Here is a 16,508-nt window from a genome sequence, read left to right on the forward strand (position 1 = left end):
CAATGTGGTCAAAGTGATGGTGATGATCAAACATGTCCAGGTTTGTCTGGTAGGATTCTCACCTGCTGAACTCACCTCAGGTCAACTTACAGACACTTTCCAGCCTCATGTGGAGGAAACACTGGGAGAGAAGAAGCTGCTCATTTCCTCCTCGTCAGTCCTGGTGTCTGTGTGCATCTGATCTGAGGACGCCGTCACGTCCTCATTACTTCAGAGTCCAAGTCTAAAAAACATCAGAGTGACGGCAGAACCAGTCCAACCAGTGGCACAAACCCAGCCAATCAGAAGAGTTTTTATTTCCTCGTTCGTCTCCTGACCTGCCTGAAGAGATAATCTCATTAATGTTGATGCTTTGATGGTGTTTGGATCAGTAGATATATTTTTATGATTAAAATGACATTTTATCCAAAACAGTAACTGAGTCAGTATCAGAGAAAATAACATGACGTCTGTCCACTAGATGGTGCTAACTGACCATCTAAAGAAACGCAGACCAACAGGAATCTAAATGTGGGACTGAAACTGCCAAAATAAAAAAGAATACAAATAAATCGTTCAATAAATAAATAAAATTAGGCATAAATACATTTATAAAACGTGACAAACTGATATTACTGTTTAAAATTGCTGCAATATTTATTTACCTATGAATAAATTCCCTAATTTATGTACTTTCCCATTTAATTTCCCTTTTAAGACATTTTGAAATTTATTTATTTAAAGGTCCTGTTTGTAAAAAAAGTTGATTTCTGAGTCTCTACTGATGCTTGAGGTGGCGACTGTCCCACCCGAGCATCCCAGAGTGTCAGTATGTTGTTTATATTATAACTTTTCTTACAAATAGGACCTTTAATTCTTTATTTATTATTTCCGCTTGCATTTTACCTCAATTTAATTCCTCAGAATTTTGTATTTCTGTTTTTCTTTAACATTTTTGTATGCATTTCTGTTTTAATATGCAAATGAATGGTGCTGTCATTCGATGTCATTGGGACAGCAGGAGCCTATTGAGCCTGTTTGAATGAAGTGTGTTTTACGATGAGTTAAATTGATTAAACTCGTCTTAGTTCAGTCACAGAGAGAAACTTAAATTCAGATGGTGGAAGATTGTATTTTTCTGTTTAGAAGGAAAATAGGTGTCAAACTATTTCCTTTCTTAACATTTTGTCAGTTTATTTTGTTGACATAAGAACATCTACAGTATTTCCAGAAAATTACTTTTGATAACAAAGTACATTTAATATCAGATAGTTCAAGACCTTTACTCAAGTACTATGTGTATGGGTGACTTTCACTTTTACCAAAGTCATATTTGACTGTTTTACTTTTAATCAAGTATAACTTTTTGGTATTTTACAACACTGCAATTAATACAGACATTTGCAAGTGAATTTCTCCTCCAGCGAAAAGACCCCTGACCTGTTAAAATATTGGAGCCACAAACTGTCCTCTGCAGCCGAGACACGTGCACATCCTGAACACTGACCACTGAAGGTGAAACCCTACAACTTCTTTCTAGAAAATACACTTTTACACAAGTTTAGCTCTCAGAAAATAACTTCACTTTTTGTAAAAAAAAAAAAAAAAAAAAAAGTAAGTTCTGATATAAAAATGTTTGTCTTGTCTCACGTGCAAGTGAGATATTACACACATTGAGCAATTTCAGCCACTGTTTTCAGTCAGCTGTCTTTCTTCATCCACATTCCTTCCTACAGCTCACACAGATACACTGAAGACGTGGACTTAAATCCAAAACCTAACCCAAACCCAAACCCAGGATAAAGAGGTTCAGTGAATGTGGTGTTAAAGGTGTGGAGGTGGATCAGTGAGTCAGAGGAGACTCTGTAGAAGGACAGAGTGCCAGCAGGACAGTCCACATACACTGCTACTCTACCAGAGGAGGAGGAGGAGGAGGAGGAGGAGAAGAATGAGGAGGAGAGAGGGAGGACTGTTCCTCTGTTATTGTGACAGACAGCGTAACGTCTGTTCGAGCAGTACAGACTCCAGGACTGATCGTTCCATCCAAGCCTGCAATCACCATCCTTTACCCTTCGACTGATTCCTCTATTTGTCACTGCAATGACAACATCTCCCCTCCACTCGACCTCCCAGTAACAGCGACCAGTCAGACCAGTTCTACACAGCAGCTGCCAGCAGCAGTCAAACCTCTCTGGATGATCAGGATATGGCTGCTCCTCTCTCACATGCTTCACCTTCCTGTTGTTGTCAGACAGTTTGAGTTTTCTGCTCACTGTGTTTGTGTCCACTGTGAGTTCACAGACATCTGATGGAGAGAAAAAGACACAAGACAGATGAAGTTTATCATGTTAACACTAATGTGTTCATTATGTTGCCCTCCCATCTGACTGCCTTTCAGCCGGTTCCCAGTCAGTTCCCAGCCACTGGGTCCCCAGTGTGGTCAGCCCGTGACTTACGAAGCTGTGTGTCTCTTCTCTCTCTTTCTCTCTTTATATTGTGATTTTTTCCCTTCTCTAGATTGTGTTGCCTGTCCTCTTTCAGGTGACCATGGACAAGAGGAGCTCATATGGCCCAGGTCCCACTAAGCAACAGCTGAAGTTCTTCAGTGTCCTCCTGGATCCACATTCGTCACACATTTTTACAATCCACATGGATCAGAAATTTTGTCATTGTCATCTGTTGAAGAGGTAATTTTGTTGCTCTGATTTGTACATACAGCATCTCTGTCCATGCAGAATGTCTGTCCATCCTGGGAGAAGGATCTCTTCCTGAGACTTCTTCCATTTTCCCTGTTAAAATTATTTTTGGGGGAATTTGCTTTCCCAAATTGAATCTCTTAGGACAGAGGATGTCAAACACTGTATTGTAGATTGTAAAGCCCCCTGAAGCAAATCGTTTTTGTGATTTTATGCTATATAAATAAAATCTGATATCACTGGGTTTTTATTAAATAAAGCGTGACAGCCATCAAATTTGTATTGAACCAAAATTTAGTATGTAGTATTCTTTTCTAATGAAATATGGTGAATTCACACTTACACTTTCTCAAACCAGGTGCCAGGAGACAAATATGATCTGGGTGAACACGAATTCTACAGGTACTTACAACTAAGAGATTACTACAGGAAAGAAGTCAAGATGGAAAAATTTCGGACAATGATTGGCTAAATATGTGGAAAATACATCAAATATCCACCAATTCGCGGATATGGAGGGAGTTCTCTTGGAAAAATTTGATCAGACCTTTATCACGCCCAAGGTCAAGAGTAAACATCTGAATGAGAATCTGTCCTGCTGGAGAGAATGTGGAGCATTAAGCTCAGATCATACACATGTATTTTGGAAATGCGATAAGGTGCAACTGTTTTGGAAGACGGCACATAAAACTCTGCAAGAGGTGCTGAGATATGAGATCCCTGTGTGCTGCAAGTTACTCTACGTCTGTAATCTCACAGAGGAAAATGTACATGCAGGGGATACGTACCTGGTAAAAATACTGTTAGAAGCTGGTGAAAAAGCTTTCACAAGGAAATGGGGCAGAGTGGATCCTCTCGGGAACAATGGATGGAGATAATAGAGGAAATCTATGTAATGGAAAAATTGACACATCGCTTAAGATTACAAGAAACACAGCTGGAGGACAAATGGCTGAAATGCACATTTTTCATCTGTCGATAATAATGACCCAATAATATAATAAGGCTCTACTGTATATTGAGTACTTTTACTTTTGAAAGTAAAAGTTATATTCTTTTACTTGAGTAAATGTACTTAGTTACATAACACTCAGAGGGCCACACTGTACACTGAGTACTTTTACTTTTATACTTCTTCCACGACTGAGTACAAGTGCCTTGAAATTGTACTTGAGTGCAGTAATCATGTAAATGTACTTAGTTACTCTCCAGCACCGCTGAGGAAAACGTGTTTAATTTTGAAAGACAGACACTTCCTGTACTTGTGTTTGTGGTCCCTGGAAACCGCAGCGGAGTGAGAGCTCTGTCCGCTCCGCCTCTCTGTGTCCCCGCCCTGCTCAGGTGGAGTCAGCAGCGCGAGGACGGAGGAATGTGACGGGACTGTGCACGCGCTCCAGGCCTCAGCTGTGCGGGACGAATAATGGGATTAAAAGCCGAGAACTTGTGCGGGAGTTCAACGCAGATCTGATCCGACACTCGAGCGATGAGCAGCAGCCCGAGCCGCGCACAGGAGACGATCTCTGGCTCTTTGTGACGCCTGACGTCAGTCCAGGTGTGGCCGCTGTACCTGCGGCCGCTCGCTGCGTGTTACTCGGCTTCTGTGCGTGAGGACGGCCGCTGCGTGTTACTCGGCTTCTGTGCGTGAGGACGGCCGCTGCGTCCGGAGCTCAACATGCCGGAGCTCATCGGCGTGACGGAGTTCGTCGCGGAGACAAATGAGGATTATAAAGCTCCGACCACCTCCAGCTTCACCACCCGGATGCCCCACTGCAGGAACACGGTGGCAGCGCTGGAGGAGGTACACACACACAGACACACACAGAGACACACACACACACACAGACACACACACAGACACACACAGACACACACAGACACACACACAGACACACACACAGACACACAGACACACACACAGACACACACACAGAGAGAGAGAGACACACACACACACAGAGAGAGAGAGACACACAGAGAGACACACACACACACACAGACACACAGACACAGACACACACACACATACGTAGAACACACACACAGAGAGAGAGACACACACAGAGACACACACAGACACACACACAGACACACACAGAGAGAGAGACACACACAGACACACACACAGACACACACACAGACACACACAGAGAGAGAGACACACACAGAGACACACACAGACACACACACACACAGAGACACACACAGACACACACACAGACACACACAGAGAGAGAGACACACACAGACACACACACAGACACACACACACACAGAGACACACAGAGACACACACACACACACACAGAGAGACACACACACACACACACAGAGAGACACACACACACACACAGAGAGAGACACACAGACACACAGACACACACAGACACACACAGAGAGACACACAGAGAGACACACACACACACTATAGTTGTTTGTGTTGAAATTATTAATTTCACACAGAAACTCAACAACTTAATAAAAAGTGAACACAACATAAAGCTGATGTTGTAGTGAAACTCCACAGTGAAGTGATGTGAGTCTGTCTCAGTCTGTTCTGGTCTCAGACTGTTCTGGTCTCAGTCTGTTCTGGTCTCAGTCTGTTCTGGTCTCAGACTGTTCTGGTCTCAGACTGTTCTGGTCTGGGACTGTTCAGGTCTCAGACTGTTCTGGTCTCAGTCTGTTCTGGTCTCAGTATGTTCAGGTCTCAGACTGTTCTGGTCTGGGACTGTTCTGGTCTCAGACTGTTCTGGTCTGGGACTGTTCTGGTCTCAGTCTGTTCTGGTCTCAGACTGTTCTGGTCTGGGACTGTTCTGGTCTCAGACTGTTCTGGTCTGGGACTGTTCTGGTCTGGGACTGTTCTGGTCTCAGACTGTTCTGGTCTGGGACTGTTCAGGTCTCAGACTGTTCTGGTCTCAGACTGTTCAGGTCTCAGACTGTTCTGGTCTGGGACCGTCTCAGCTGAGGTGAAGTGTCTCAGCGCCGTCACGTTGGAGCTGGTGAAAGCAGCAGCTGAGGCAGTTGGGAGGGGAAAGAGGAACAGAGAGCAGAACTTCCTCCTGCTGAAGCAGAAACATGTTGAAAGAGCTCAGAGCTGCTGTTTCACAACACAGCGATGATGCTGCAGCAACTGGACTGATACCAGGAACCGGCAGTGACGGGTCAAAGGTCACTGCTGAGGAGCTGCAGAGTCAAGTTTAATCCCTGTGTGGTACTACTGATACTACTGTCACTGTGTAGTACTACTGACACTACTGACACTACTGACACTGTGTAGTACTACTGACACTACTGTCACTGTGTAGTACTACTGTCACTGTGTAGTACTACTGACACTACTGTCACTGTGTAGTACTACTGACACTACTGTCACTGTGTAGTACTACTGATACTACTGTCACTGTGTAGTACTACTGTCACTGTGTAGTACTACTGACACTGTGTAGTACTACTGTCACTGTGTAGTACTACTGACACTGTGTAGTACTACTGATACTACTGTCACTGTGTAGTACTACTGTCACTGTGTAGTACTACTGATACTTCTGTCACTGTGTAGTACTACTGTCACTGTGTAGTACTACTGATACTACTGTCACTGTGTAGTACTACTGTCACTGTGTAGTACTACTGATACTTCTGTCACTGTGTAGTACTACTGACACTTCTATCACTGTGTAGTACTACTGTCACTGTGTAGTACTACTGATACTACTGTCACTGTGTAGTACTACTGACACTGTGTAGTACTACTGATACTACTGTCACTGTGTAGTACTACTGTCACTGTGTAGTACTACTGATACTTCTGTCACTGTGTAGTACTACTGACACTTCTATCACTGTGTAGTACTACTGACACTGTGTAGTACTACTGATACTTCTGTCACTGTGTAGTACTACTGACACTTCTATCACTGTGTAGTACTACTGACACTTCTATCACTGTGTAGTACTACTGACACTGTGTAGTACTACTGATACTACTGTCACTGTGTAGTACTACTGTCACTGTGTAGTACTACTGATACTTCTGTCACTGTGTAGTACTACTGACACTTCTATCACTGTGTAGTACTACTGTCACTGTGTAGTACTACTGATACTACTGTCACTGTGTAGTACTACTGACACTGTGTAGTACTACTGATACTACTGTCACTGTGTAGTACTACTGACACTGTGTAGTACTACTGATACTTCTGTTACTGTCTGATATAGTGATAGTCGGTGTAATACTCAGTCTCTAAAGCTGCTGCTGTGACTCCTCCCACTCCTCCCACCTCTACTTCTTCTTCTTCTTCTTCTTCTTCTTCTTCTTCTTCTTCTTCTTCTTCTTCTTCTTCTTCAGTGCACAAGCTGCGTTCACAGCAACAAAACAGGATATTTTTAACAAGACGTCAGGAAACTTTCCAGCCGTGATGCAGCAACAAAATCTTCTGTTTTGACGAGATGTCTGGACAGATTCAAGCCTTTGTTTGTGGCAATAAAACTGGATATTCTCCATAGTAAAACCTGTTGAGTCCACTGGGACCAACCAGAACCATGAGACCATTATGTTGTGGAGTTAGTTTTGGGCCCTGATGGTTTGGGTGCGGCACCGAAGAGAAAACCCTGTATTAGGTCCAAAAAGTGTATTAATATAGTATTTATTATCACATCATGGTGAGTCTTGCATATATTATAACGTTTCTGATTATATATCATTATTACACAAAGTAAAATATCAGTTTCTGATAGAATATTTATAAACATATAAAATATATTTCACACTGGATCAGAATATTGAATAATCAGAGCTAAACTGTGATTGGAGCTCTGGACAGCGTGTCGTTTCTTCCTCCTCCTGTTGCATGCTGGGACGTCCCGCCCTGCAGACCCGAGGCGATGAAAGAGCCTCACCCGTCTGATCGAGTCCCAACAAGTCCCGTCTCACCCGTCTCCCCCCTGAGGCCTCCTGTAGTGTCTCTAATGGATCCTTCATCTGCACACTAAACCCTCCCTCCTCCACCTCCTCCACCTCCTCCACCTCCTCCTCCTCCTGTTCTCTTCCTCTCTTCTTCTTCTTCTTCTCTTCTTCTTCTCTCTGTTCAGGGACTAAGCTCCACTCGTCTTGTCCCAACACGTCTGTCTGAAGTCAAACATGAGAAGACTTAAAGCTGTAATGAGTTTCTTAATGACTGTAAACACACAAGTCGTCACAGTGTTCAGATTCTGAGAAATCTCAGCACTGTAACGAATCACAGACGTCACAGTGGAGCACAGTTTATTTCTAATATTGATTTATTGTTTAGTCCATAAAACGTCCCAGAGGAGGTGACTCGTAAAAAGTGATCATAATAGTTGCAGCAAAACTTTGACGAGCATCAGGAATATTTCCAGTCATGTATGTGACAACATATCTGGATGTTTTGAGGAGACGTCAGAAAGTTCTCAGGCTGTTTGTAGCGAAGACGTCGGGATGTTTTTCAGCTGTTTTTTTGGCAATAAAATTGTATATTTTTGGTGAGATGCCTGGAAGTTTTCAGGCTGTGTTTTTGGCGACAAACCGGATGTTATCACATGTCTGATGTTTAGTTTCTGTGGAGCACTTTGACATTTAGTATTTATATTATGTATTTATTGATTAGTCCATAAAACGTCCCAGAGGAGGTGACTCGTAATAATTAATTGTGATGGTCAGAAGTTGTCCCGTCTTCTCACAGTGTCGTCGTGGTGTTGTGGTGCTGACAGCATCTTCACAGTGATTACTGTCACTGTTAATGATGCATTTGTCTCGTTTGAATAAACTTTATTGAAGTCGTCAGCGGACAGATTTGGCCCGAGACTCCACGTTCATGCTCCATGAAGTCGTCCCTTCATTTTAAAGCAACTTCCTCCTCTTTCTTCATCAGCTGATCATTTAGTCTTTCTTGGACCTGTTGCTCTCTGAACACCACAGTGTTGCTGCCTCTGACCTTTGACCTTTTTCTGTAGTCATGCTGATACCGACAACTTTATTAATCCCACCAGGGGCAATGAACAGCTTGTCTGACCCCACACACTGAGTCACTGACAGCAAACTACGAGACACAAACCCGTCTGTCATTAAAACGACTCCGCTGTTCCTGAACTGTTCATAGTAACGTTGTGGTGGCTGGGTCATGATCTCTGGGTACATGAGGTGACAAACAGAGCAGGACCGTCACATTCACATCAGTCTGCAGTTTAAGTAACAAGAACTTTGGTGAAGGTTTCGGTAAACATCCTGATTTTGGTTAAATGTTGGTCTCTGTCAGGTCTGTGGACTCAACGTAACCATAAGAAGTGAGTAGTGCTGTCGTCACTGCAGCGTTTGGTAGATGACCTGTTTTGGCTCAAAACAAATAAAACACGTTGTCAGCGAACATTTCACTGATACGTTCACTGTCAACACGTTAATGAATTAGTCAACATGACATTTCCCTTAAATATATATATATTGTTAAAACTATAATCTGTCAGATTTCTGCATTAAAGCGTCTAAAAACAACAAATGTTCAAACAGAGAAATCGTCCAGTTTCCTCGAGGTAACGCAGAGTTTCATTTCTGTCACTGTAACTTCAGGAGAGAGTCAGAGAGAGGAAGGAAGTCTGAGAACGAGACGAAACATAACGAGAAGAAAACTTTAAAACACCTCAGTCAGCCTCTGAGTGAAGTCAGCACTCAGCAGAGACTCTGGTTCTGGTTCTGGTTCTCTGTACATTTCCCCTCCAGCTCCAGTCAGCAGTCAACATTACAGAACACAACAACGACAGTGGAGGTCACCTCCGGATCGCTGCAGTTAACAGACAGCAGGTTTCCACAGTAAATCTGACAGTAAACTGATGTAACTAAGCTTCTGATGGGTGATTGTTTGCAGGATTACTGTGGCTGCTGTGAGTTTGACTTTGATCGTCGTTCTGAAGCGACTGTAAAAAAGTAAAAATGGTACATTACAAGGAAATACTGTAATTATGGTACAGCACCGTACAGTAACTGAACAATAACATATTGTAGTTTTACAACAAGGTACACATGCTAACAACAGCTGAACACAATACATTGCTGTAATATTACTATAAATTTACTGTATTTTTAATTTGTATATTTACAAAAACTAATTATAATGTTTACTTACTGTATTTTCCCAGTAAAATGCATATAAACAATATATTACTGTGCTTTTTATATATATTACTCTAAAATAATTACAGTATAATAATGTGAATTTACATCAATTATTAGCCAGTAATTTACTGTAAAATTACAGTAATATTTTTTACAGCGTACTGCAGTCAGGTTGATAAACAGGAGTGAAGATAAATCCACTTTTTAATCCCAGAAGTTACAAAGTCATCTCTGAGCTCTCCTCCTGTCGGTTAACGGCTCCGGATCAGAGCAGAACCTGATGTGACCCCAGGTGTTTATTCCTCCAGGAGGTCTGGATCAGCACCGACTCTCCTCCAGAGCTGGAGGCTCTGAGCAGCTGAGCACACATTTTAACTGAAAGTTGAATATTTTCAACTCATGCAAGACGTGAATGTCATGAATTCATGGCTGTTTGTGTCTTTGATGTTTTACGTAACGGCGCCTTTCTCTCTTGTTGTCACTGTGAATGATGCATTTGTCTTGTTTGAATAAACTTTATTGGAATCGTCACCAGACAGAATCGGTCCGAGGCTCCATGTTTAGCTTCAGTTTGAGCTTCACGTCACGGTCGGATGATTAAAACGTGTCGAGGCGGCCGCAGCAGTTCTTGGACAGTTGTTTTTTTGGAGGTCGAGACTTTTCAAGTCTAAAATGTCTAATTATATGAACATTATATAAAGCTGTTAATTATCCAGACGACTCCGGTATCTCTTAGTTGATGAACATTAAAGTTAGCAGACCGTCACTGAGCCACTTCACTCACTGACCATTTCTAACATGAACTGTTTAAAACATGAATGTCGTCCTCAGAGAAAAGATGCAGCTGATAAAGGAGGTAAAAAAAGAACGCACACACGATAAACATCATCACAGATCTATAAGAAAGCAGCAACAGTGTGCAGTTATATATAAATGTGTCTGTATCTATTGTTGACACGGCTGAAGAGAAAGACGCTCTGATGCTTGAAGTCTAAATGTGTCTTTGAGAGGTTTCTCATGGTGACTGATGCGGTTTCAAAGGTTCCTCTGAGGTGTTCAGGTGGAGCTGTTACAGAGCATGCTAACCAGCTAGCCCAGGCCCGTCCAGGTCCAAAGCTCCAGTGCTAACATTGTAAACACAAACACGTCCCCAGTGCTCCAAGCTCCCACTCAAGACCATTAGCTGCATGGCTAACTGAGCTAACTAGCTAACACCAGCTACAGTTGGCAGTACTTAACTTGCTTTGCTGTGAGTATGAATCAAACAAGTGGCCAGTTTTTACAGATTGCACCTTTAAAGAGTAACTGAGTACCTGCTAAAGGTCCTGAGCTCCAGTCGTTTGACTTCCCACGTTCCTGCAGTGAAGAAGAAGTTCAGATGTTGGATTTTCTTATCTGGTGATTTGACATCAGTATTGTCTCTTTGTGCTGCAGTAAACTGGTGTCACCGTCATTGTTCTAATGCTTCTCTTTACCCACTGAGTCATTATATTCACATTACTGATGCTTATTGTTTAAAAATCTCACTGTGTTCAGATTAGATATCAGATATTACATCACCATCTACTACATCACCCGCACAGCTCATGTGAACAGCACATTCTGAATAAAGCTTTATTGTAAATGTTGCAGGAATTTTACAGTATATCTCCATTTTGTTACTGTTTTCTATTTTCACAGTGTAGTTTTAGCTGCTACTGCATTAACATTTTGAAATACAACTTTTACAGAAAGTAAAGTGAACTTAGATGTCTGCAGGCTGGTATTATTTTAGACTCCATGTTTCTACACAAAGACAGAAAGAAGTTCATGTAGAACATTTGCTGAATTTACAAGAAGGAACAAATAAGTCAGAATCAGTCAGAGACAGAGTTTCACACAGTTTATAAAGTGTCTCCAACTCAACAACTCACTAAACTGACACATTTGTTAAGGGAGTCTGGGGACACAGAAGTCGCCTATACTGGTTACTGTTTAGTGTATCTGTAAAATGTGACATGTTTAGATCAATAAAATGTTTCTTCTTCCATAAATTGAGTGTAAATGGTGAAATCAGTGTAAACAGTGTGTTCAAACAGCTGCTAAATGTTGGCAGGTCAGACTTTAGCACTTTAGACACAGAAGCAGACAGGCTGGTGCAGCCATGCTGCCACAAACTGACACTTTTTACAAGGAAACACACAACTTACTGTTTTCATTTAATGCTGAATTTACAAGAAGGAGACAATGATTCAGAATCTGTCAGAGACAGAGTTTCACTACGTTATAAAGTTTGTTTTAACTCAACAACTCTTAAAATCACTACATTTGTTAATGGAGTCTGGTGATGCTGTGGTTACCACCTCTAGAAGTGGTCTGAGTGTGGACATTCACACCTGTACTGAGAGCTGTCCACCTGTGATCAGATCACCAGGTCTGAACAGGGTCTGCAGAGGTCCGACACAGCTCTGGTTCCGGCTCTGGTTCCCATGTCTCTCTGTCCTCACTGTGTTTGTCCTCCTCAGGTTCTGGACGTGGACAGATCAGTTCTGTACAAGATCAAGAAGTCTGTGAAGTCCATCAACACGTCCGGTCTGGGTGAGTGATGCAGTTTCACGTCCGTCCGTCCAAAAATACCAACGTCTCTCACCACAGAGCCTCGCGCTGCTTCCCACTTCCTGTCTGCTCACAAACCAACAAACATTCATTATTAAATCTTCTCAGGTACAGATTTGTTTTTGATCAGTTCCTATATATATAAATACATATATACAGACATATATATACATATATGTCTGTATATATGTATATATATAGACATATATACAATATTTTACCCCCCCCCCCCCAAAAAAATACTGTAAAATAACAGATTACATTTTTTTTTTTAAAACAGTAATTTTTCATCATTAAAATACAGTTTTATGCTGCAAACTTACATGACATGTTTCACAAAAACATTGAAAAAAACAATACTGTAAAAAATAGATAAGTAATTTAGTTTTAATCTTCATGTTATTAAAGGGTTAAATCTGGTCTCCTCAGATCAGGTTGATCTCTGTGATCGCAGCAGACGAGCTGTGTGGAGACATCTGATGTTTCTTTGGTTGTTATTTACTGTTTGTGTGAACTGTTCCTTTAACTTTGGAGCCTGCAGAAACAAACTGTCACCATCAGAGGAAAGATTAGACTCAGTGTGAGGTCAGTGAACGCATCCTGCAGTGTTCAGTCGGTCTGTGTTCAGGCAGGTGGAGTCTCACCTGTGAACATTCCTGTCATACCGCCGTTCTGTCCCAGCATGCCGAGGGAGAGACGACCCGACAGTCCGACACAGAGAGGAAGAGAGACTGAACCAAACAGAACCACCTCGTGTTTCACTGAGGACGCTTCACATCTGCAGAGAGACATCTGCTTTACACTGAGACAGACAACAGACAGACAGACACACAGACAGACACACAGACAGACACACACACACACAGACACACACACAGACACACACACAGACACACAACAGACACACACACACAGACACACACACAGACACACACACACACACAGACCACTAAAGAGTTGTTTCTATGACACTTTTCAAAACAAAAGTTTCTCAGTCCTTCAAAGTAAAAGCATTAAATATTAAACAAACTGGACAGAAAAGAGACAATAACAACAACAATAATAATAATAATATTGATAATAATAATAATAATAACAACTGTTGTGTGTGTTTCAGCTCATGTGGAGAATGAGGAGCAGTACATTCAGGCCATGGAGAAATTCGGAGACAACTGTATGAGCAGGGAAGACGCCGCCGTCGGCTCCGCCTTCGTCAGATTCGCCGTTTTCACCAAAGAGCTGACGGCGCTCTTCAAAAACCTGGTGAGGAGTTGATGCCACGACGAGGACGAACACGTGGAGATAAAGTTTAAAGCTGGCTCACTGGTTTCAGGGAGACCCTGGAGCTGTGGAGGTTCTGGTGTCTGACCTCATGTTCACTTCCTGTTTGCAGATGCAGAACATGAACAACATCATCACGTTCCCTCTGGACAGTCTGCTGAAGGGAGACCTGAAGGGAGTCAAAGGGGTTTGTGTTCACAGCTTCTAGCAGCCGCACACGTCAACAGTCCTCGATCATGGTTCCTTTATTGTAATTACGAGTAGAGCATGATGGGAGTTGTAGTCCCAAAACTCAGACAAGTCCCCCATATGAATAGTACTCGAGTAAAAGTCTTAAGGTCTCTGATGTTAGATGTGCTTCAGTAGTAATCTCACACCTTATCGTCCTGAAGTGTTTCCTCTGTGACTCACAGGTCAGAGTCCTCTCAGTGTTTGTGTGTGTGACTCAGTGCTGTGCTGTGATTGGTCGGAGATAATCACGTGACGTCTCTTCCTCCTCAGGATCTGAAGAAGCCGTTCGACAAAGCCTGGAAAGATTACGAGACCAAACTGTAAGAAGAGCACACACTGCAGTTATCAGTGTTACACAGAAACAGACACGCACTTCTGTCCTGCACTGACGGTTTCATTTAACAGAGATGAAAATATTATAATTCAGACACCGAATGACAGAAGAAATCAGTGATTTAAACCTGGTCGATGTCAGAACACTGTTGAAAATATGACTGTAAATGAGTTTTTGTTGTTTGTTACAGCAACACTGTTTATTGCAGCTTGTTACAGACTTTATTCAGCTCTTCACACTGAAACATGTTCCTGGTTAAATGTGCACAGATTTGATGCTAAGCTAACAGTTTCTCTGACCAATGACCAGTGGTTTCTTTTATTCTTATTGAACGTTGCTGTTGAGCCATTCTGAAGCATCTGGTTCTCCACATACACAACAAACCCTTTATATGACTTAACATATATTATATATGAGAATATGTTGTTATAATATTATTTGTATTGATTATAATGAAGGAAACTAAAGCTGTCAGACAGATGTGACCTCTGAGATGTGGTGGAGTAGAAGTTTAAAATAGTATAAAGTGGAAATACTCATGTAAAAGTACCTCAAAATTGTACTCAAGTACAGTACTAGAGTAAATATACTCAGTTACTTTCCACCAGTGGTTTCTGGAGGAGTTTCTCTGCAGTCAGAAACACCGACGAGCAGAAACGGACGTAACAAAGTAAAGACAGCAGGACAGACCAGCATCTGTTCCTGACGACGGTACAGATCTGACTGAACGTTTTAAACTGAGCCCTCGACTCGACCTTTGACCTCTGCAGAGCGAAGATAGAGAAGGAGAAGCGGGAGCACGCCAAGCAGCACGGGATGATTCGCACCGAGTTCAGCGGCGGAGAGATCGCCGAGGAGATGGAGAAGGAGCGACGACTCTTCCAGCTGCAGATGTGCGAGGTGAGCGTTCCCTCAGATCGTCTCTGCAACGGGAAGTCTGGGAGTCCTGAGTTTAAACAGTCAGTTAGTAACGGTGATGTTTGTCTCCTGGTCTCTCTCTGCAGTATCTCCTCAAAGTGAACGAGATCAAAACCAAGAAAGGCGTCGACTTGCTGCAGAACCTCATCAAGTTTTTCCACGCTCAGTGCAAGTACGTCAGAAACAGTCCGGTCAGAAAGATGCAGAAACCCTCATCGTCAGAGGATTTACACCTTTAATCATCCTGTACAGTCTGATACGACTCTGATATCTGTTTATTATATATTATATATTATTATATGGAGGACCAGAGCTGCCAAAATCCAAAAAGAAAGAACTCAATAAATACATTAATATGGCATTCGATTAATAATATTCAAAATAAATGTCGGCATTAATGAATTTATAAAATGTGACATAAATTGATATTTCTGTTCTGCTCCTGTATTTATTTACCTTTGTATGAATTACTTTATCTTTTTGCTTTCAATTTTTCTAATTCATTGTTAAATTTTGTATATTTATTTCTGTATTTTTGGAACAAGAGAGTATGGAGGACTGAAACTGCTGAAAATCAAAAACAAATAAAGAAAGAAATTAATCAATACATGAATAAATATGCCAGTAAAAAACAACAACAATATTTTAAAGAATTAGGCTTTGATTAATTTATAAAATGTGTCAAAAATTGATAATTCTGTTTTAATCTGCTTCTGAATTAATTCCCCTTTTTATTTCTCTCCCATTTGATTTATATTTTATTCTTTACTGTTTCATTTTTAAATCGATGTGGGAGGAGACATGTAAATCGATCCACGCACTCTGATGTCGACCAACCAATAGGTGAAGTTTACAGCCCCTTTATTTGCACAATGGCACAGAAATGGATAAAGAAATGTAAAAATAGATACAGAAGTAAAATAAAATACAGAAATAAAATAACTTTGAGGACATAAAGGTGGATAAATAATTCTAAAAAAAGGGAAATTAAATAAATGGGGGAATTTATACAACAAGTAGATAAATACAGAGAAAAGTTCAAACAGATTTATCACTTTATGTCACATTAATGCAGTGTCAGCAGAGTTATTTCATCATTATGTAATACATTTTTTCTTACTGTTTTTTTCTTAACGTTTAATTTCCTTCAACAGCAACGAGGACAAAATGATGTGGCGATAACTGATCACACGTTTATAGATTAGTTCTTTATATGAGTTTGATTATTTGCGGGTTTTTTTTTAAATGTGTAACTTTAGTCTTTTTTTCCGTCATATTTTTGTGTCTGGTCAGTTTTTTCCAGGACGGACTGAGGGCTGTGGAGTGCCTTAAACCCTCCGTAGAGAAA

General features: G+C 41.4%; 1 protein-coding gene across 2 annotated transcripts in view; it reads left to right on the forward strand.

The window, feature by feature from the left end:
* Positions 1–4,070: 4,070 nt before the first annotated feature.
* Positions 4,071–16,508, forward strand: part of asap2b (ArfGAP with SH3 domain, ankyrin repeat and PH domain 2b) — a 25,786-nt gene continuing 13,348 nt past the window's right edge. For both annotated transcript variants that reach the window (XM_073492866.1, XM_073492868.1), the window contains exons 1-8: positions 4,071–4,473; positions 12,306–12,378; positions 13,514–13,659; positions 13,790–13,864; positions 14,179–14,228; positions 15,013–15,142; positions 15,247–15,332; positions 16,454–16,508. The exon at positions 16,454–16,508 is cut by the window's right edge and continues 21 nt beyond it. In XM_073492866.1, coding sequence (XP_073348967.1) covers positions 4,348–4,473; positions 12,306–12,378; positions 13,514–13,659; positions 13,790–13,864; positions 14,179–14,228; positions 15,013–15,142; positions 15,247–15,332; positions 16,454–16,508 — 741 coding nt within the window. In that variant the 5' untranslated portion in view covers positions 4,071–4,347. The remainder of the gene's footprint in view (positions 4,474–12,305; positions 12,379–13,513; positions 13,660–13,789; positions 13,865–14,178; positions 14,229–15,012; positions 15,143–15,246; positions 15,333–16,453) is intronic.

Source organism: Pagrus major, chromosome 22 (assembly GCF_040436345.1).
Source record: "Pagrus major chromosome 22, Pma_NU_1.0".
NCBI lineage: Eukaryota > Metazoa > Chordata > Actinopteri > Spariformes > Sparidae > Pagrus > Pagrus major.